This window comes from Cherax quadricarinatus, chromosome 13 (assembly GCF_038502225.1).
Source record: "Cherax quadricarinatus isolate ZL_2023a chromosome 13, ASM3850222v1, whole genome shotgun sequence".
Classification (NCBI taxonomy): Eukaryota; Metazoa; Arthropoda; class Malacostraca; order Decapoda; family Parastacidae; genus Cherax; species Cherax quadricarinatus.
Window position 1 is genome coordinate 34,366,264 of NC_091304.1, and position 21,248 is coordinate 34,387,511.

At 37.8% G+C, this 21,248-nt stretch overlaps 1 protein-coding gene across 2 annotated transcripts in view; it reads right to left on the reverse strand.

Moving 5' to 3' along the window:
- The window catches only part of LOC128688723 (palmitoyltransferase ZDHHC16), an 84,722-nt gene that overhangs the window by 36,097 nt on the left and 27,377 nt on the right, over positions 1–21,248 (reverse strand). For both annotated transcript variants that reach the window (XM_070084644.1, XM_070084643.1), the window contains exons 3-6: positions 19,343–19,490; positions 14,348–14,539; positions 6,495–6,612; positions 4,030–4,283 (exon numbers count right to left, since the gene is read on the reverse strand). In XM_070084644.1, the coding sequence (XP_069940745.1) occupies positions 4,030–4,283; positions 6,495–6,612; positions 14,348–14,539; positions 19,343–19,490 (712 nt within the window). The remainder of the gene's footprint in view (positions 1–4,029; positions 4,284–6,494; positions 6,613–14,347; positions 14,540–19,342; positions 19,491–21,248) is intronic.

A 21,248-nucleotide genomic window follows, 5' to 3' on the forward strand; every position in this document is an offset into this window, starting at 1 on the left:
ATATTCGGGAGTTGACGTGTCAGCGGATGGATTTATGAAGGATGAGGCTAATCATAGAATTAATGAAGGAAAAAAGGTGAGCGCTGCATTGAGGTATATGTGGAGGCAAAAAATGTTATTTATGGAGGCAAAGAAGGGAATGTATGAAAGTATAGTAGTACCAACACTCTTATATGGGTGTGAAGCTTGGGTTGTAAATGCTGAAGTGAGGAGGCGGTTGGAGGCAGTGGAGATGCCCTGTCTAAGGGCAATGTGTGGTGTAAATATTATGCCGAAAATTCGGAGTGTGGAAATTAGGAGAAGGTGTGGAGTTAATAAAAGTATTAGTCAGACAGCTGAAGAGGGTTTGTTGAGGTGGTTTGGTCATTTAGAGAGAATGGATCAAAGTAGAATGACATGGAGAGTGTATAAATCTGTAGGGGAAGGAAGGCGGGGTAGGGGTCGTCCTCGAAAAGGTTGGAGGGAGGGGGTAAAAGAAGTGTTATGGGCAAGGGGTTTGGACTTCCAGCAAGCGTGCATGAGTGTGTTAGATAGGAATGAATGGAGACGAATGGTATTTGGGACCTGACGAGCTGTTGGAGTGTGAGCACGGTAATATTTAGTGAAGAGATTCAGGGAAACCAGTTATTTTATATAACCGGGCTTGAGTCCTGGAAATGGGAAGTAGTACAATGCCTGCACTCTAAAGGAGGGGTTTGGGATATTGGCAGTTTGGAGGGATATACGTTTTGTGTATTTTTATACGTATATACTTAACTGTTGTATTCTGGGCACCTCTGCAAAAACAGTGATTATGTGTGAGTGAGGTGAAAGTGTTGAATGATGATGAAAGTGTTTTCTTTTTTGGGGATTTTCTTTCTTTTTGGGTCACCCTGCCTCGGTGAGAGACGGCTGACTTGTTGAAAACAAAAAAAAGTTAAATGCTTATACAGTAGTGTACTGTATATTGTAATGAACAGAATAGAGGATATCAGCTCTAATATACATTATTTTGGTATGCATACTGGTCAGAGAGCCCGTTGTAAGTCCGAGTCGTCGATAAACGAGTACGTTGTTCAGTGAGGAGAGGCTGTACTGTAGCTGGAAACCTGAGCTCACTGCTTAAACTGAAAATGCATTGATTAACCAAACCTTAGTCTCATCAGCATAATAAATTTCATTTAAGTGTAATTCGTCCTCATAATTATAGTACATTACTCTTGTAATTTCTGCTTGAGAAGTCCAACACTGTTTATATCCACACTTAAGCCATCACCAACAATCTTCTATATTAATGTTAAACCTAAGTTAAAAATTTTCCAACCCAGTCATGGCTTGACTTGAAAAATATATAATGATATACATATCTGTAGAGTGCTGGGAATTCATAATTTGATATTTTAACCCTTTCAGGGTTAGTGCCATAGTTCTATGGCTTTGAGTTGTGGGTCCAAACCGTAGAACTATGCCAAAATTCTAGCGGCCTCAAATTTAGCTCGAGAAGGCTGGTAGGCCTACATCTAAGAGAATGGGTCTGGTACCATATGGTACCCTGCACCATATGGTATCCTGTACAATATGCTATCCTGCACCATATGGTATTCTGTACCATATGGTACCCTGTACCATATGGTACCGCACTAATATTTTCATCATTATTTCGTTTACAATAATTGTTTACAACAAAAAATGCAAAAATACTGTATACATATTAGTAATGTTCTATTATATATTTTTACATGTGTACAGCCACTGGACATGTTCCTAGAGATGGATGATGAAGCTCTTTGTCCTGGAAACTGCTGAGTAAGTGGCTTGTGTCCCACACTCGCTCACTCAGTCCTGGCTGGTGCCTTGTGGCACCAACACCACCTACTGGCCATGTGGTACAGGGTATCACATGTTACAGGGTACTATATAGTACCCTAGTACCATATGGTACTAGGAACATGTCCAGTGGCTGTACACATGTAAAAATATCTAATAAAAATTACTAATACATATACAACATTTTTGCATTTTTTTGTTGTACACAATTATTGTGTGATGAGTGGTTTAGAAAATCGACAAGTTGAAGAACTGAGACACTTATGCAACATATGGGAATCTTTGATGAAGAAACGTTTCGCTACACAGTGTCTTCATCAGTCTTATACAAAGCAGGAAGGTATAAGGAGAGGAGGAATTTGAGGTAATCAGTCCCTCAGCCTGGAGTCAATGTGTTCAGTCCATCAATCTTGTAGAAAGTACAGCAAAGGGCCGAAGCAGTGGCTTATACATGTATACTGTAGTCAGGTGAGGCGAAGCAGGAGGAGGCGAGGTCATAGTGGAACCATCCACTAGTCTAAGTAGGTCTTCATCCAAAGATTGGACAAGTTTTGAAGAATTCTTTGTATCAAGATACCATGATGATGCCATATCTGACAGATGTAAGATTCCCATATGTTGCATAAGTGTCTCAATTATTCAAACAATTATTGTAAACAAAATAATGATGAAAATATTAGTGTGGTTGTGTTGAATACAACAGTACCATACAGTACCATATGGTACAAAGGTACATGTTACAATGGTACCATATGGTACAATGGTGCATGTTACAATGGTACCATATGGTACATTGTACCATGTATCATTGTACCATATGGTACCACTGCACCATATGGTACCATTGTGCCATATGGTACCATTGTACCATATGGTACCATTGTATCATATGGTACCACTGTACCATATGGTACCACTGTAGCATATGGTACATTGTACCATGTGGTACCACTGTACCCTATGGTACAATTGTACAATATGGTACTACACGATACCGTTGTATTCAACACAACCGCACTAATATTTTTATCATTATTTTGTTTACATTAAACTTGTAAATGAGTTTTGTAAGCAATATAATGATAAACAAATTAGTGCAGTTACTGTGTTGAATACAATGAGTGTACATTTATACATTATACATTTTATTTTGTAGGTAGTAGGTTGGTAGACAGCAACCACCCAGGGAGGTACTACCGTCCTGCCAAGTGAGTGTAAAACGAAAACCTGCAATTGTTTTGCATGATGGTAGGATTGCTGGTGTCTTTTTTGTTGCTCCCATAAACATGCAAGATTTCAGGTACGTCTTGCTAATTCTACTTACACTTAGGTCACACTACACATACATGTACAAGCATATATTTACACACCTCTCTGGGTTTTCTTCTATTTTCTTTCTAGTTCTTGTTCTTGTTTATTTCCTCTTATCTCCATGGGGAAGTGGAACAGAATTCTTCCTCCGTAAGCAATGCGTGTTGTAAGAGGCGACTAAAATGCTGGGAGCAAGGGGCTAGTTAAAAAAAAAAAAAATATTTGTCTCACAGGCCACAAAAGTTACTGGAAAAAAATATCAGAAATGAAAAAAGAAACAAAAACCTAAAATAAAATAATGAGACTTTACGAGAGTCCCAGATGTTGCTGCCACCAGATCATTGAGGGTCAACTTCATGCCTTTATATCTCAGTAACTACTGATTGAAAAAAAAAAATTGTTTTATTACCTACAAAAAATTATTATCTTTAATTCTGTAAGAAAAAATAATTTTTTTTTTTTTTTTTTTTTAAATTCTTGGAACTTGGTGTACCCTTTGAGATTTGGCCTCTGGAGCCTGAAAGGGGTAAATCCAAACTTAAGTATAATATACAAGCTCTCCTCACTTAGTGACGTACTCATTTACTGATGGCTCAGACTTACGACGGGCTCTCTGACAAGTATGCATACCTAAATAATGCATATTAGAATGGATTTCCTGTAATCTGTTTATTACAATATACAGTACACTTCTGTACAATCATTTAAAAATACATGTATACTAAAAAAGTTATAAATGGTGCAGAGGTGACATTAAAACAATATCAAAGAAGGTTGATACAAACCTACTACCATTATAGTATGCTCCTTGCTTAGAGATGAATTCATTTACTGACATGGTGTTAGGAACGGAACTCTGTCATTAAGTGAGGAGAGGCTGTACTGTACTGCATTATAAAAAATACAACTCACCACAGGCATCATGTGAGTGCCGTTGATCCTTACTGGGTAGCCTTCTAACTCATCCTGTTCCTGGGGGGTACTGTCATTCATCACCAAATCCAGGGCATCACTTAATCCTACACCCATTTCTCCACCTAGCCATATCTCACTGTATGCTATTTCAAAACCAAGTGTTATGATGAAAATTGTCCCCAATGTCATATATACCATATACATATAGAAATAACGGTGGTTAAAGTGCCCCACACAGTTGTTGAGCCAAGCTGGGTTTTTATTTAAGGAATTTTATTAAATTAATTTCTACAATACAGAGAAAAGATTACTATTTAATTAACAGTGGAGTACTAAGAAAATACATGCAGAATACAGTGGAAGATATATTACAGAAATAGATATGATTTTGATTGCTTTCATGACAAAAAGTACCTTGAAATAGAGCTCAACCTAGGAGAAATGGTCCATTGCTTGGCTGTTTCAGAGTAAACATTCCAATATGCAGTCGTGAATGGGTTGACATTATTTATACAATTATTGCAATAAGGAATAACAGTAAATCTTATATTTTTTGTGTAGATAGGAGTGAATGGAGACGAATGGTACTTGGGACCTGACCATCTGTTGGAGTGTGAGCAGGGTAATATTTAGTGAAGGGATTCAGGGAAACCGGTTATTTTCATATAGTCGGACTTGAGTCCTGGAAATGGGAAGTACAATGCCTGCACTTTAAAGGAGGGGTTTGGGATATTGGCAGTTTGGAGGGATATGTTGTGTATCTTTATATGTGTATGCTTCTAAACTGTTGTATTCTGAGCACCTCTGCAAAAACAGTGATAATGTGTGAGTGTGGTGAAAGTGTTGAATGATGATGAAAGTATTTTCTTTTTGGGGATTTTCTTTCTTTTTTGGGTCACCCTGCCTCAGTGGGAGACGGCCGACTTGTTGAAAAAAAAAAAAATGTATAATATGTATAGTAATAATACGTATAATAATAATATAATGAAATAATAATAATAATAATATATGAATAATAATATATATAATAATAATGTACTACATATAATAATTATAATAATAGACGGCTTCAAAAGGCCGTCAGTAGATGGCAGTGTTTACCACAACAAAGAGGGAGCGGTTGTGGCCACCTCCACCTGTTGCATAATGACATATTTTATTCATTTTAGAATATATAACATATTTCTATGTTATTTATATTGTTTAGGTCATATTAGATGAACTGTGATATATAAATAAGCTGTATAGATGATATTAGCGAAATTATTCATGAAGTATTTTGCCCCCTCTCCAGACAAACTCTCGTCCACCGCCGACACTGCCCATACCACTACATGAATGACATATTTTATTCATTTTAGAGTATGTATCAGGTTTCTAGGTTATTTATATTGTTTATTATGTCATATTAGATGAAGTGAGATAGATAAATAAGCCATAGAGTTGATATTAGTGAAATTATTGAAGTACAGAATTGAACTGGAACGGATTAATTACATTTCAGTTAATTTAAATGAGGAAAATTGACTCTGCAAACGAGAAAATCTAGTTGCGAGCAAGGTCATGGAATGGATTAAACTCACAAGTAGAGGTTCCACTGTATATACAGAATATGCTTGGACATACAACAGGCATGTGTGAGTATGTTAGATTGGAGTGAGTGGAGACATGTGGATTTTGGGACTAGGTGAGTTGTTGGAGTGTGAGCAGGGTAATATTTTGTGGAGGGATTCAGGAAAACTGGTGAGCCAGCCTTGAATCCTGATGTGGGAAGTACAGTGCCTGTACTCTAAAGGAGGGCTTTGGGATATTTGCTATTTGGCGTGACATCTGAACTGTCGTATCTAAGCGCCTCTGCAGAGTGATTTATGTGTGAGAGATGGTGAAAGTATTTCTTTCTTTCTTTTTGGGGTCACCCTGCCTCAGTGGGAGATGGAAAGCGTGTTAAAAAAAAATGTATGGTACTGTAGGGCACCAACTTATAGTGCTAATTCATTCCTGAAAATTGTTCTTAGTCAGTTGTTCAGAACTCAGAATCTATTTTCATGCAAACACCCATCTTATAATTGGATGAATTCCCCAGCCATAATATTCTGTATTTAATTTTGCCTATTTTTTACTGACAATATCTACTTAATATTTTAGAGGTGGTACTGTTCATTTTCACTTACTAATAGTATTAAACAGTGATTAATAAACAGAACACAGCCACAATACAGTATTTAGTTAAGTACACTTTCTTGTAAGAGGGCCACACTCAAATTTCATTTCATTTGTATATGTACATTCTTTCTTATGAATAATATTTGAGACATTAGTGCAATAATTAAAGAGTTATGACCTCTGAAACACAAAAATGAGACCAAATATGAAGCAACATTTATTATATGGATACCAAAAATACTATACTAGCACACTAAATTAAAACACCCACATCAAATGGTGTGGCTTGAAAAGGATACGGCAGTGATGATCCATCTTGAGAATGCAGCGGTTACACACCGAGCAATGATGTGTGCGAGGTGACTTCGGTGCTATACATTTTTTACAAACACTTACTGCTTCACTGATTAAAATTCCCTGTAAATATTACCTCCTTAGTTAAAAGAAAGATGCATGAGCAACTGTAATTACTGACCTTGAATTAGTTACATCCTCTATGTAAAAAAAGTTATATTTATGGTTTTATATGCAGTAGTTACTGTATTTAATGACCGTTCATGCCGAGATACTTTATATGAGTTTCGTTACAAATGTAAACAGCTATAAAATGTAATATATTAAGTCTTTGGAATAAAATATTTGAATAAATGACTTGGTAAAAGATTAAAAAATTAACAGTTTTAAATAATCTAGATAATACACACAGGGACTACTAATTATAATATACATAATAATATTTTTAGAAAGGTATAATTTTGGTGAAAGTATGAAAAATTTCCTATATGCATAAAATTTACAAAACTGTATTTTATAAATATGTGCTTCTGTCTCAGTGAGAGCCCTTTAGTATATTTATACCCATCACTGTTCTACTCTTGAGTGAGGTACACAGGCACCTTCTTATATAGGAAAAGGATAGAAAAATTATCCTGAGGGAGAGAAAAGTAAGACATGTACACTAAGAGGTGGCAGTCGAGCTGGGCACATGCTCCAGCTGGCACTTGTGCATCAAATTAATAGGGCAACAATGTGTGATTATAGGTGAAGGAGGTTGAACTGGGCACAATGTTTAATTAAAGAGTATAACAGGGATAGGAGAGATAGGCATTAGGACGAGAACAGGTGTGGCACATTCCAGGTGGGCTCCCCAAGGTATCACACAGAAATACAATAAACATTAGTATATCTTTTAAATATGAACAACCAAAGTCAAAACTTAACTTAGAAATATCCAACATAATATTAACCCCTAAACGGTCCAAACGTATATATACGTTCTTACCGCTAGCACCCCAAATGTATTACCTGGAGTTTACCTGGAGAGAGTTCCGGGGGTCAATGCCCCCGCAGCCCGGTCCGTGACCAGGCCTCATGGTGGATCAGAGCCTGATCAACCAGGCTGTTACTGCTGGTTACACGCAATCCAACATACGAGCCACAGCCCAGCTGGTCAGGTACCGACTTAAGGTGCTTGTCCAGTGACTGCTTGAAGACAGCCAGGGGTCTATTGGTAATCCCCCTTATGTATGCTGGGAGGCAGTTGAACAGTCTCAGGCCCCTGACACTTATTGTACTGTCTCTTAACGTGCTAATGACACCCCTGCTTTTCATTGGGGGGATGTTGCAGCGTCTGCCTAGTCTTTTGCTTTCGTTGAGTGATTTTCGTATGCAAGTTCGGTATTAGTCCCTCTAAGATTTTCCAGGTGTATATAATCATGTATCTCTCCCGCCTGCATTCCAGGGAGTACAGGTTCAGGAACTTCAAGCGCTCCCAGTAATTGAGGTGTTTTATCTCCGTTATGCGTGCCGTGAAGGTTCTCTGTACATTTTCTAGGTCAGCAATTTCACCTGCCTTGAAAGGTGCTGTTAGTGTGCAGCAATATTCCAGCCTAGATAGAACAAGCGACCTGAAGAGTGTCATCATGGGCTTGGCATTCTTAGTTTTGAAGGTTCTCATTATCCATCTTATCATTTTTCTAGTAGATGCGATTTATACAATGTTATGGTCCTTGAAGGTGAGATCCTCCAACATGATCACTCCCAGGTCTCCCAGGTATATACATATATGTTTTATTTTTCCTGCCTCCAAATTTGGCATGATTGGCCTGAGATGCCTGGTCAGCATAGAATGGGTCTTAACACTCGGTTTACAGCATATTAAAAAAATCTGGGACCACTTAGTACTTTGTGGGAGCGCCAGTTAAAATGAGCACCAGCTAGAGCAAACAGTGCAGCAAACACCAAGGATTCACTGATGTAATGTCATATTAACACTCCCTTTTCAAGTGATGTTAACTGCAAGTTTAGGGTCTGTCTATCTGTCTCTATCTCTGTCTGTATGTCTGTCTGTCTGTCTATCTCTGTCTATCTGTCTCTGTCTCTTTTTATCTGTCTCACAGGTACACACAAATACAATTATACATAGTGTAAATTACCCAGGATAACCTAAAAAAATCTGAAGTGCTATACTGTGTTTGTAGATATAATGCATAAGAATACCTGTTGGTTCACAGTGGCTCTCTCTGAGACAGAGAGAGAGACAAGCAGAGAGACAGAAAGAGACAAGCAGATAGAGAGACAAGACAGAGAGACAGATAATCAGTGACAGAGAAACCAGCTCATCAAATGTCACCCCTTATCTCTGCACCCTTGCTGGTGCCAATCAAATGTCATCCCTTATCTCATCTTATCTCTGCACCCTTGCTGGCGCCCATCAAATGTCATGCTTATCTCATCTTATCACTGCCCTCCGATGCTTGTCACTGACTTGTCTTATGCATTGCTTCAGGGGAACTTCTTCCTTTTTCCTTCTTCTTCTTCTATACTCCAGTGTATCCAAAACATTGCTGGGACCTATAAATACTTTGTATGTACAGTGGAACCTCAAATTTCGAATGTATCGCTTATCGAACTCTTCAAAAATCGACCGCTTTTTTCTAACCAACTTTGTCCCTATTATCGAACTCGCCCCTATTTTCAAACCGCCAGGTACCGGACCTGTCCGCCAGCCCATTCTGTCCGCGTCCCTGTGTAGGTGCCGTGAACCAGTCTGGCTTTGTTGATGCTTGAGTGAACACTAACCTGCACTCTCATTCAAACATTTTACAATTAATTCATTATGTTTAGTGTTTGTGGGACCGTGAAATAAGCTACCATGGGCCCAAAGAAACTTGCTAGTGGTAACCCTGTGGTAAAGAAAGTGAGAAACACCATAGATGTGAAGAAGGAAATAATACAGAATTAGTATGAGAGTGGTGTGAAACTTGCTGAGCTTGCCAGGATGTATGGGAAAAACAAGTTGACCATCATTTCTATCCTGGCAAAGAAAGAACAAATGAAGGAAGCTGATGCTGCAAAAAGTGTTAACATGCTAACCAAAAAAAGACCACAGACAATCGATCAGGTTGAGAAGTTGTTGCTGGTGTGGATCAAGGATAAAGAGATGGCAGGTGATAGTGTTTCAGAGACGATTATTTGTGAAAAGGCAAGGAAGTTGCATGCTAATCTGGTACAGAAAACTCCTGGAACCAGTACTGATAGTGAATTTAAGGCCAGCAGAGGTTGGTTTGACAGATTTAAGAAGCGTAGTGGCATACACAATGTTGTAAGGCATGGTGAGGCAGCCAGTTCAGACAAACAGGCAGCTGAGAAGTTTGTACAGGTGTTTAAGGTTCTTGACAGGCTAACTCTTTTGTTCTGTGCTAATGCAAATAAGGCATGGGTCACAAGGCAAATTTTCAGAGTGGGTCCATGAAGTGTTTGGCCCCAGTGTGAGAAAATACCTCTTAGACAATAATTTGCCACTCAAGTGCCTCCTGTTAATGGACAATGCTCCTGCTCATCCTCCAAACTTAGTAGACCTCTTGTCTAGGGACTTCAGTTTTATAGCAGTGAAGTTCTTGCCTCCTAACACCACTCCTCTCCTCCAGCCCATGGACCAGCAGGTCATTTCTAACTTCAAAAAACTCTACACAAAAAGCAGTGTTTGAAAAGTGCTTTTAAGTGACCACAGACACTAAGTTGACCTTAAGAGAGTTCTGGAGGAATCATTTCAATATCTACAGTGCCATAAGCCTTATAGGTAAGGCTTGGGAAGGAGTGACTTCCAGGACTTTGAACTCTGCTTGGAGACAATTGTGGCCAGATTGTGTCCAAAAAAGGGATTTTGAAGGGTTTGAGGCTGACCCTGACCCTGACCCAGCTGACCCTCTGCCTGTTGTTGACTCTACTGTGGGACTGGGGAACACCCTGGGGCTGGAGGTTAGTGGCGAGGATGTGGAAGAGTTGGTGGAGGACCACAGAGAAGAGCTAACCACTGAAGAGCTAGAAAAGCTTCATTTGGAACAGTATCAGACCACAGCTCAGGAACTTGCTTCAGAGGAGGAAGAGGGAGTGGATGAGGTGCCTTCTTCAAAGATTAAGGAGATTTGCACCAAGTGGAACGATGTCCAAATGTTTGTGGAGAAGTACCACCCTGAGCAAGCTGAAACAAGCCATCTTTGCAACAAGTTAAGTGACAAAACCATGTCCCATTTTAGGGAAATCTTAAAGAGGCGCCAGAAACAGAGGACTGTGGACAGTTATTTTGTGAGACACAGGTCCAGTGACTCTCAAGCTGGTCCTAGTGGCATTAAAAGATAGAGAAGGGAAGTAACCCCAGAGAGGGCTTTGATACCTAAAGTCCTCATGGGGGGGGGATTCCCCTTCCAAACACTAACTTCAACTCCCTCTCTCCTCCTATCTTCCAGATACCATCACCAATCTTCAATAAAGGTAAGTAAAAATGTTATTTTATATGTTTATTTAAATTTATTAATACATAACTGTACACTATATTTGTTGTGTGTATGTAAAACTATAATTAATCTCTACAAAATGTTTTTTTTTTTTTGTGAATATTTTTGGGTTTCTGGAATGAATTAATTGTATTTTCATTATTTATGGGAAATACTGCTTCACTTTTCAAACTTTTCGAATTTAAAACTAGCTCCTGGAATGGATTAAGTTCGAAATTTGAGGTTCCACTGTATTTCCAGACAATAGTAAATGACCAAGGCAGGTGTAAATGTTCACCTTTCAATGTGTTTGTGGCAATTTGAGTACAATTTCAGTACTTAATATTAGTGTCAGAACAAAGATTGGTTATGAAATGACAAGAACTACAATAAATTGTAATTATCAGAACATAAAAATTATATAAAATAATATAAAAATGAGAAAAAATGCAGCAGCAAGGAGGTGGTTGGAGGCAGTGGAAATGTCCTGTCTAAGGGCAATGTGTGGTGTAAATATTATGCAGAAAATTCAGAGTGTGGAAATTAGAAGGTGTGGAGTTAATGAAAGTACTGTATTAGTAAGAGGGCTGAAGAGGGGCTGTTGAGGTGGTTTGGTCATTTAGAGAGAATGGATCAAAGTAGAATGACATTGAGAGTGTATAAATCTGTAGGGGAAGGAAGGCAGGGTAGGGTTCGTCCTTGAAAAGGTTGGAGGGAGGGGGTAAAGGAGGCATTGCAGACGAGGGGTTTGGACTTCCAGCAAGCGCCCATGAGCATATTAGATAGGAGTGAATGGAGACGAATGGTATTTGGGACCTGACGATCTGTTGGAGTGTGAACAGGGTAATATTTAGTGAAGGGATTCAGGGAAACCAGTTATTTTTATAGACTGACTTGAGTCCTGGAAATGGGAAGTACAATGCCTGCACTCTAAAGGAGGGGTTTGGGATATTGGCAGTTTGGAGGGATATGTTGTGTATCTTTACATTTATATAAACCATACCACGGGCGGGGATAGAACCAGCGATCAGAGAGTCTCAAAACTCCAGACCGCTGCGTTAGCCACTGGACCAGCTAGCTAACGTGATGGTCTGGAGTTTTGAGACTCTATGATCACGGGTTCTATCCCCGCCCGTGGTATGGTTTGTTTGCAATCATGTCATTACGATTTCGAGTCATGTTAACGGCTTTGAGGGGACTTGAGCTAGAGTTCGTCACGGCCACGCTAGCTGGAGATTCGTCTGTAAAAACTTGCATTTGTGGTCACAGTGGTGCCTATGCTAACCTTCCTATGGTGTAGAAATATACCTAGTTGGACGAATCTTATTGTGGCTAGCTGGTCCAGTGGCTAATGTGACGGTCTGGAGTTTTGAGACTCTCTGATTGTGGGTTCTATCCCCGCCCGTGGTATGGTTTGTTTGCAATTGTGTCATTACAATTTCGTGAATCATGTTAACGGATTTGAGGGGACTTGAGCTAGAGTTCGTCACGGCCACGCTAGCTGGAGATTCGTCTGTAAAAACTTGCATTTGTGGTCACAGTGGTGCCTATGCTAACCTTCCTATGGTGTAGAAATATACGTAGTTGGACAAATCTTATTGTGGCTAGCTGGTCCAGTGGCTAATGCGACGGTCTGGAGTTTTGAGACTCTCTGATCGCGGGTTCTATCCCCACCCATGGTATGGTTTGTTTGCAATCATGTCATTACGATTTTGTGAGTCATGTTAACGACTTTGAGGGGACTTGAGCTAGAGTTCATCACGGCCATGCTAGCTGGAGATTCGTCTGTAAAAACTTGCATCTGTGGTCACAGTGGTGCTTATGCTAACCTTCCTATGGTGTAGAAATATACCTAGTTGGACAAATCTTATTGTGGCTAGCTGGTCCAGTGGCTAACGCGACGGTCTGGAGTTTTGAGACTCTCTGATCGCAGGTTCTATCCCTGCCCGTGGTATGGTTTTTCTGCAATTGTGTCATTACGATTTCATGAGTCATGTTAACGACTTTGAGGGGACTTGAGCCAGAGTTCGTCACGGCCACGCTAGCTGGAGATTCGTCTGTAAAAACCTGCATTTGTGGTCACAGTGGTGCCTATGCTAACCTTCCTATGATGTAGAAATATACCTAGTTGAACGAATCTTATTGTGGCTAGCTGGTCCAGTGGTTAACGCGACGGTCTGGAGTTCTGAGACTCTCTGATCGCGGGTTCTATCCCCGCCCATGGTATGGTTTGTTTGCAATCATGTCATTACGATTTTGTGAGTCATGTTAACGGCTTTGTGGGGACTTGAGCTAAAGTTCGTCACAGTCATGCTAGCTGGAGATTCGTCTGTAAAAACTTGCATTTGTGGTCACAGTGGTGCCTATGCTAACCTTCCTATGGTGTAGAAATATACCTAGTTGAACGAATCTTATTGTGACTAGCTGGTCCAGTGGCTAATGCGACGGTCTGGAGTTTTGAGACTCTCTGATCGCGGGTTCTATCCCCGCCTGTGGTATGGTTTGTTTGCAATCGTGTCATTACGATTTCGTGAGTCATTTATACGTATATGTTTCTAAGCTGTTGTATTCTGGGAACCTCTGCAAAAACAGTGATTATGTGTGAGTGAGGTGAAAGTGTTGAATGATAATGAAAGTATTTTCTTTTTGGGGATTTTCTTTCTTTTTGGGTCACCCTGCCTTGGTGGGAGATGGCCAACTTGTTAAAAAACAAAAAAAAGGGATATCGGCAACACTTCTGCAAGCGGTAGGACTCGATGTTGCCGTCAGGTGAGCATTAAGTGCCAACTTTGCAGCCTCATATCTCAGTAAGTACTGACCCTAATTTTTTTATTTTAATCGTATAACACTTAGAAAAAAATTTTCTTTATTTCAATAAAAAAACAGATTTCTTTATTTTTCAAAATATTCGGGGACCTGGGCAAGAGTATGTATATATACATTTGGACCGTTTAGGGGTTAACATGGTTTTAATAGGTATTATTTGATACTCTATTAGAAGAACTAAAAGTTCTATAAATTTTATATATTCTATTTTATATGTATTCTATATCTATGTTAATGAGTAATTTTAAAGTAAATTTTCTAGGATTAGTTAATTTTGCTAAAAGATATGTATTCACAGGTAAATACTGCAGAAATGCATATTGAACTCTAATGGGTTCTAAGCAAATATATTTATAACATAAGTTATAAGTATATCTGCTTAGAACCCATCAAAGTTCAACATGCATTTGTGCAGTATTTACTTATGATGACATTTCTTTCAGTAAAATTAATTAATCCTAGAAATTTTGCCTTAAAATTATTCATTAACATGGATTACAGTACATACTGAATTTTATGTGGCACTATGAATTAAGCATAAATTAACTCACCTTTGGAGGTGTACCTGGGTCAGTAATTGCTGCCATTGTGAAGTGGAAGATGACATTTATTAACAACCAGTGTCCTAGTACAATTAGAAAACAGGTAAGTATCGGTGATTTCTGCCAATAGTAGGGTAGACCAATGATGTAAACTATAGAAACGACTGAGCTAGTTAACGTTATTACTCCCCCAACAAGGATCTGAAAACCAACAGATGTACAAACTCATTTTACCAATACTATACTGTACACACAACACATAAAATTACATGCTACAGTAAGTCCATACTCTTTTTCACATTTATATTCTTACTGAAATGCTGAAATGAGAAGAGCGTGAGGGGTCAAACATGGGCATATGATGATTGCTGATGTTATGTATAAAGGAGGAGGAAAGGCAAAACATGGTAAAATTTATATATAAAGTGCAAAGAAAAAATGTACAGTACAGTTTCAAAATCACCATTGCATATCAAGATCATCATACTTTTAGACATATACATATACTAAGTTCCTTTCATGAGCAGCCATGTTTACTTGTTGGAGGAGTGAAGCCTTCATAGCCACCAAGGGCTGCACTGGCTTACATTCCCATGCCAGTGTAGCTGCAGCTGTTGACACTAAGCACAGCCCCAATGTGCATAATGATCATGCATAATGATCTTCAAGACAGGAGATTCACCCTTGATTCACTTTAATCAATTGCTAATTTTTATTGTCTTTGGAAACTTTACTAACAAGGATCAAACAGGTTTTAGAGAAAATAAACCCACTTGGTTTCTTGTCTATTATAAGCCCATCTGAGAGCTAAATATGTACCACTTTCCTCTTCCTTGAAGATGAAAGATAACTGAAGGCATAACAGCTTATTTTGCAACTTCCACATCTCAATCCTTTGTGAGTACCTAATATCCTTCCAAGAAATGATGACAATATTATTTCAACATCTTCATTTGCATTTGTTCAGTATTCAACTTCTGTTTCTGGCCTTCACTTCTCCAATAATGCTTCACAATTCTGTGAACTAGATTTAATGTTCAAACTATACTACACTACACTGTAGATTACATTCCATAATTACTTAAGCCTCTCTCCTTCATGCCCATCATATTTCAATATGCTGTGGCTTTAGGTTTCATTTTTATCCACACCGGTTAAGTTGTTTGGTGATGTTAATTGCCATCATATTCTTTGAGGAGAAGTCTCATTGCAATTCTTTTAATGACCTGTCAGTCTTTTCTTACTCTTTTCATCTTCTCATGTCTTAAATACTGGGGCTTCAACCCTTTGCTCTAATATTAAATATAAACATGAAGATGAATTCAATTTAGCAGAGTTACTTCATTTCATACTAAAAGACAAATATGGGAAAGAAGGCAGCTTAGCAATTTATGTTACCTAGCATTAATGGAGAGCCTGTGCTCAGTACCTACATACATTTTTCCTGTGTTGCTCAAATATGGGGCATTCTATTTTGCTGAATTATACAAGAAAAGATAGATACACCACTGTTATAATTTAGAGATGAAACAAAGTTTCACTATTGCTTGTCTTTAACCCTTAAACGGTCCAAACAGATCGACGTTCAAATTCGTAGTGCTCCAAAAGTAGATCTACTTTTTTTTACATATTTTCAAATATAAAAAAAAAATGTAGATAAAAGTTTTTTTTACACGTTTTCAAATGTAAAACAAAAAAGAAGATCTACATTTTTTTTACATATTTTCAGATGTTGAAAAAACGTATATATACGTTTGGACCATTTAAGGGTTAACCAAACTTCCATCACATTTCCCCACAAAGTCACATCTTTCATCATGATAATCTAATACAAGGTGAGAGTTTTACATGTATGGACAGCCATTTTGCAAATGGAAATAAGTCACTTTGTCTGACATGTCTGGGTTATCCTAGGTAATTTACACTATGAATGATAATTGTACTTGTGTGTACCTGTGTGTAAATAAATTTACTTACTTAAACAGTTATTGTAATAACTTTATAAATATATTTAGAGTTAAGATAAGAAAAGATTTCATTTGGATTTTTAACCCCAGAGGGTTAGCCACCCAGGATAACCCACGAAAGTCAGTGCGTCATCGAAGACTGCCTAACTTATTTCCATTGGGGTACTCAATCTTGTCCCCCAGAATGTGACCCACACCAGTCGACTAACACCCAGGTACCTAATTGCTGCTAGGTGAACACGACAACAGGTGTAAGGAAATGCATTGAAATGTTTCTAACCCACCAGGAATCAAACCCGAGAGCTTTGCTAGCCAGGCTACGGGGTTATATTTACTTTTTTGAAAATTTGATTTTTTCCAAATACACACCCAATAACACACATTGCAAACAACTATATATTTACTTATCTCCATGGGGAAGTGGAACAGAATTCTTCCTCCGTAAGCCATGCATGTCATAAGAGACGACTAAAATGTCAGGAGCAAGGGGCTAATAACCACTTCTCCTGTATACATTACTAAAGTTAAAAAGAGAAACTTTTTTATTTATGGGCCACCCTGCTTTGGTGGGATACAGCAGTTTGTTGAAAGAAGAAAAAGATATTCACTTTTCTATCTTTCTTACTTTCTTCTACACTCTATTCCTTTCAATTAACACTAAATATGTTCATAAGAAAAGGAAAACTTGCCCATGTTCAGTAAAAGTTCAATTTTAATACAAGTACAACTACTTATTTCATGTTCAGTCTAAATTTCACTGAGCAATATGCTGAATTCAACCTTAAAATATATTAAATTGCTCTTTACCAGTGAGACAAATTATAGATTTTGTACTGAATAGTTCCAAGTACAGCTGTATATGTATGTGTTATTAGATTACTAAAGTACATATGACAAATAATGTATACACTATTCTAAAACAACCGAAAGGTTTATAAACCAACAAAATTTAGACAGCATTTAAAAACATGAGTGTGCTGGGGATTCATGATTAACCCTTTGACTGTTTCGGTCGAATACTATATACTACATTTCACGAGCCAATGTGTTTGCGTACTAATAGGCCAAAATTCTAGTGGCTTCAAATCAAGCAGGAGAAAGCTGGTAGGCCCACATGTGAGAGAATGGGTCTTCATGGTCAGTGTGTACAGTATAAAAAAAATTGGGGAGCCAGTGGTGCATTGTAGGAATGCCATTTCAGTAGTCCTTGTTCAGCATGCCTAGTGGTAAGAAATATGTGACTCCCTGGCAAATCTAGGACTCTTCTCTTCCCAAGTGATTGCTCTAACACAGATGGAAGTGTCAGTGAAGATGAATTTCATGTTTTTGAGGAGTTTGTGACTGAAAACAATGCCCAGGATACCAGAAGAAAGAAAGAAAGAGAAATAAAGAAAGATAAATAAAGAAAGAGAAATAAAGAAAGAGAAAGAAAGAAGGAGAAAAAAGGACAGAAAGATAAAGAAGGAAAGATAAGGAAAGGAACGAGAAAGAAAAAGAAAGAGGAAGAAAGAAAGAGAAAGAAAAAGAAAGAAAGAGAAAGAAAAATAAATAAAGAAGGAATGGTAGGTAGTTACAAAAGGAGGTGAGGAGGAAGGCATGGGATCCCATGGGTGTTGACAGGCAGTAATACGTCATTTTGACAGCTGCCATACCCTGACTCAGCACATTTAGGAGTTCATCCCCCCCCCACACACACACACAAAACACAAGCTTCCAGAAGATAATAATAGCAGTTCTATATAAGTGTCCAGTGACTATATATGTGTATATATATTATAGAAACCAGAAGGAAGGGAGGAATGAATGAAGAAACAATGAAGAAAGACTGAAAGAAAGAAAGAATGAAAGAAATAAAGAATGAGGAAAGAAAGAAAGATAGGTAGGTAGGTAGGAATGATGACACATGACCATTTACCTAGGATAACTACCTAACATGATGGTAGGATTGCTGCTGTCTTTTTTCTGTCTCTTAAACAAGCAAGATTTCAGGTACGTCTTGCTACTTCTACTTACACTTAGGTCACACTACACATACATGTAGTACAAGCATATATATACACACCTCTCTGGGTTTTCTTCTATTTTCTTTCTAGTTCTTGTTCTTGTTCTTGTTTATTTCCTCTTATCTCCATGGAGAAGTGGAACAGAATTCTTCCTCTGTAAGCCATGCGTGTTGTAAGAGGTGACTAAAATGCTGGGAACAAGGGCCTAGAAACCCCTTCTCCTGTATAAATTACTAAATTTAAAAAGAGAAACTTTCTTTTTTCTTTTTGGGCCACCCTGCCTTGGTGGGATATGGCCAGTTTGTTACACACACACACACACACACACACACACACACACACACACACAAAAAAAAAAAAAAAAAAAAAAAAAAAAAAAAAAAGCCCACAAAAACGCAGAGACACTCGTTTTAGGTGTGAGGAGTGTAAAACATCATTGTGCATACACCCATGTTTCAAAGAATTCCACAAGCTGCAGCAGTTTTAGGAAAGTGTCCAGTGATTGTACATTAGTATATATATATTACAGAACAATAGTAATAAAAAAAATTTTATATTGTTCGTTTGTGTAAACAAGTTTTGTAAACAATATAATGATACTAATATTTGTGCGATTATTGTGCTACATACAAGGAGTGTATATATGTACATTTCACCTTACTTTGGTCTCACAGGCCACCTAAGTTATGTGAAAAATAAAAAAGTGAAAAAAAAAAAAAACAAGGAACCTTCAAATGAAAGTAAACCAAAGTTTACTGGGTGAGCGGCATTCACCGCTGTTGCCATATGTGGCTCATTTTCTGCCAACCTTACTCCTCTATGTCTCTGTAAGTACTGATCACAATTTTTTTTTTTTTTTTTTGGGGGGGGAGGGCTTAAAACAATCAGAAAACTAATCTTAACATTTTGATAAGAAAAAAATAATTTTTTTTTTTTTAATATTTTCGACACCAGGAGACACTTCAGGATTTGGGGTTGCAACAGTCAAAGGGTTAAATAAATGTAAATATTACTTCAGTGCCAGTAATACTTACAGGTCCAAGAACCTTTGTGAAGTGGTCCACAATCCACACCATTGGCTCCATGAAAACTTCTAGTACGTATGACATATTAACGAATTCATTGTAGAATAATGCTTTCATTGTTAAAATGAACAGATCATACTTCCATCGCAGCCATTTCCTGGAAATTAAAAAAGTCTACTACACAAAGTAAAGGAACTTGCCAACCATTAAATAATAGATTTTGTTGTTAAAATGTATCGTAAGTTAAAACAGAATGACTGGCATGATAAAATGCAGAAATTATATCTTCAATGCATTTACTACTAAATTATTCAAACATTCAGGAAATAAGCACTAAACCTGTATGAGTCACAGAGTGACTCATACAGGTTTAGTCAATGAGTCACAGAGTGACTCATTTAGTAAATGAATCACAGGGTGACTCATTTAGTAAATGAGTCAGAGTGACTCATTTACTAAAATCAAGCATAAACTTAAATGCCCACTAGCATTCCAGTAGTGTTTCAATGCCATTTATTGTACAAGTACTTCTTATCTCTAACAGGAATTATTGCATAGAAATATAAGTTTGCAGTTATATATTTAGAAGAAAAAAAAGCAGACCAGGTAATGTACAGTACAGTAAGCCTTCAATTAACGGACCCCCATTGAATGGCTTTTGGATACTATGGATAAAAAAGCTGGCCAGATGAACATTAGAATCATCGGATAAAATGAAAAAGTCCACGGATTCCAGATTCTGTTCATAGCAATAGTGTCCAGTAGTCTTCTGAACCAAGTCTGATGGTTCCAACATTTGTTCAAAACAGGACAGTGTGTGCTCATCCAGGACCTGTCCATTTTCATAGTTCCCAGAGTCATGTGCAACCTGCATCAGTTTATTGTCTGTGCTCACTCAGCATACACTTGTCATTCAGTCTCCAATTCTCTCTGGATTTACAATGTTTTGCGTGACTATATTAACATATTAAGTAAAGTGCAATTAACCCTTCGACTGTCACAAGCCCCTTTCTGAAACTGTCATTCTATGTCGCAAAATTTTTGGAAAAAAAAAAAAAAGATTATTTTTTCTTATGAAATGATAGAATCTTTTCCCGATGGTAATGACACCAAAAGTATGATATTTGGTTGAAAACTCGCAAGGTTACACTCCTGCGAAGTTAGCGGTCTTGGCAACATATACGCATCGGTAATTTCGCCGACTTTGAGCCCTGTTTTTGGCAAATTACGTTTTTCCAGTTGACCAAACTCATAGCTATTGCTTTAGAACTCCATTTTTTCTATCAGTTGAGTACAAGAAACTGCCCATTTACCGATCTGAACTACCCAATAAAGTGGTCAGAAATTGGCAATTTGGCCAATTTCATGCAAATTTAAAAAGATGCCAATTTCAAAATAGGGTCCAGAATAAACAATGTAGACATTCTTGGCACTAAAATAACATATCCTCTGTTCATTAGTCACGTCCCTAGGCCCCTCTTATATTACTATTGCTTTCTATTCTGATTTTTTATTCATACAAAAAATAGAAGATTTACTGTTATGCAGACTACTGCATTATTGTAAAAATGGTATAAATAATATCAGTGCACTAGTGAAAGAATATTAGACTCCTCAGTTGATGTGTATTGGACGTGTGGTGTGATTTGCTTACTCCTGAACATTGGTAAAAATCAAACATTTCTGCTATTTTGAGCTCAATTTCAAGGTCGTTTTCATCGTGAAACTAATCAAAATCATCTCTATTTCTGTAATATGTTGTCCATTTTATCACACGAGACCATGAAAACGAGAATACAACCATAAATACCATACGAAAATATACCTCAAAGTCGGCACTTTCCATCCAAAAAAATGGTCAGTTTTTTTTTTCTCATTATGCACTGCCTGCTGCAGGACTTTTTTATGTGGTGCA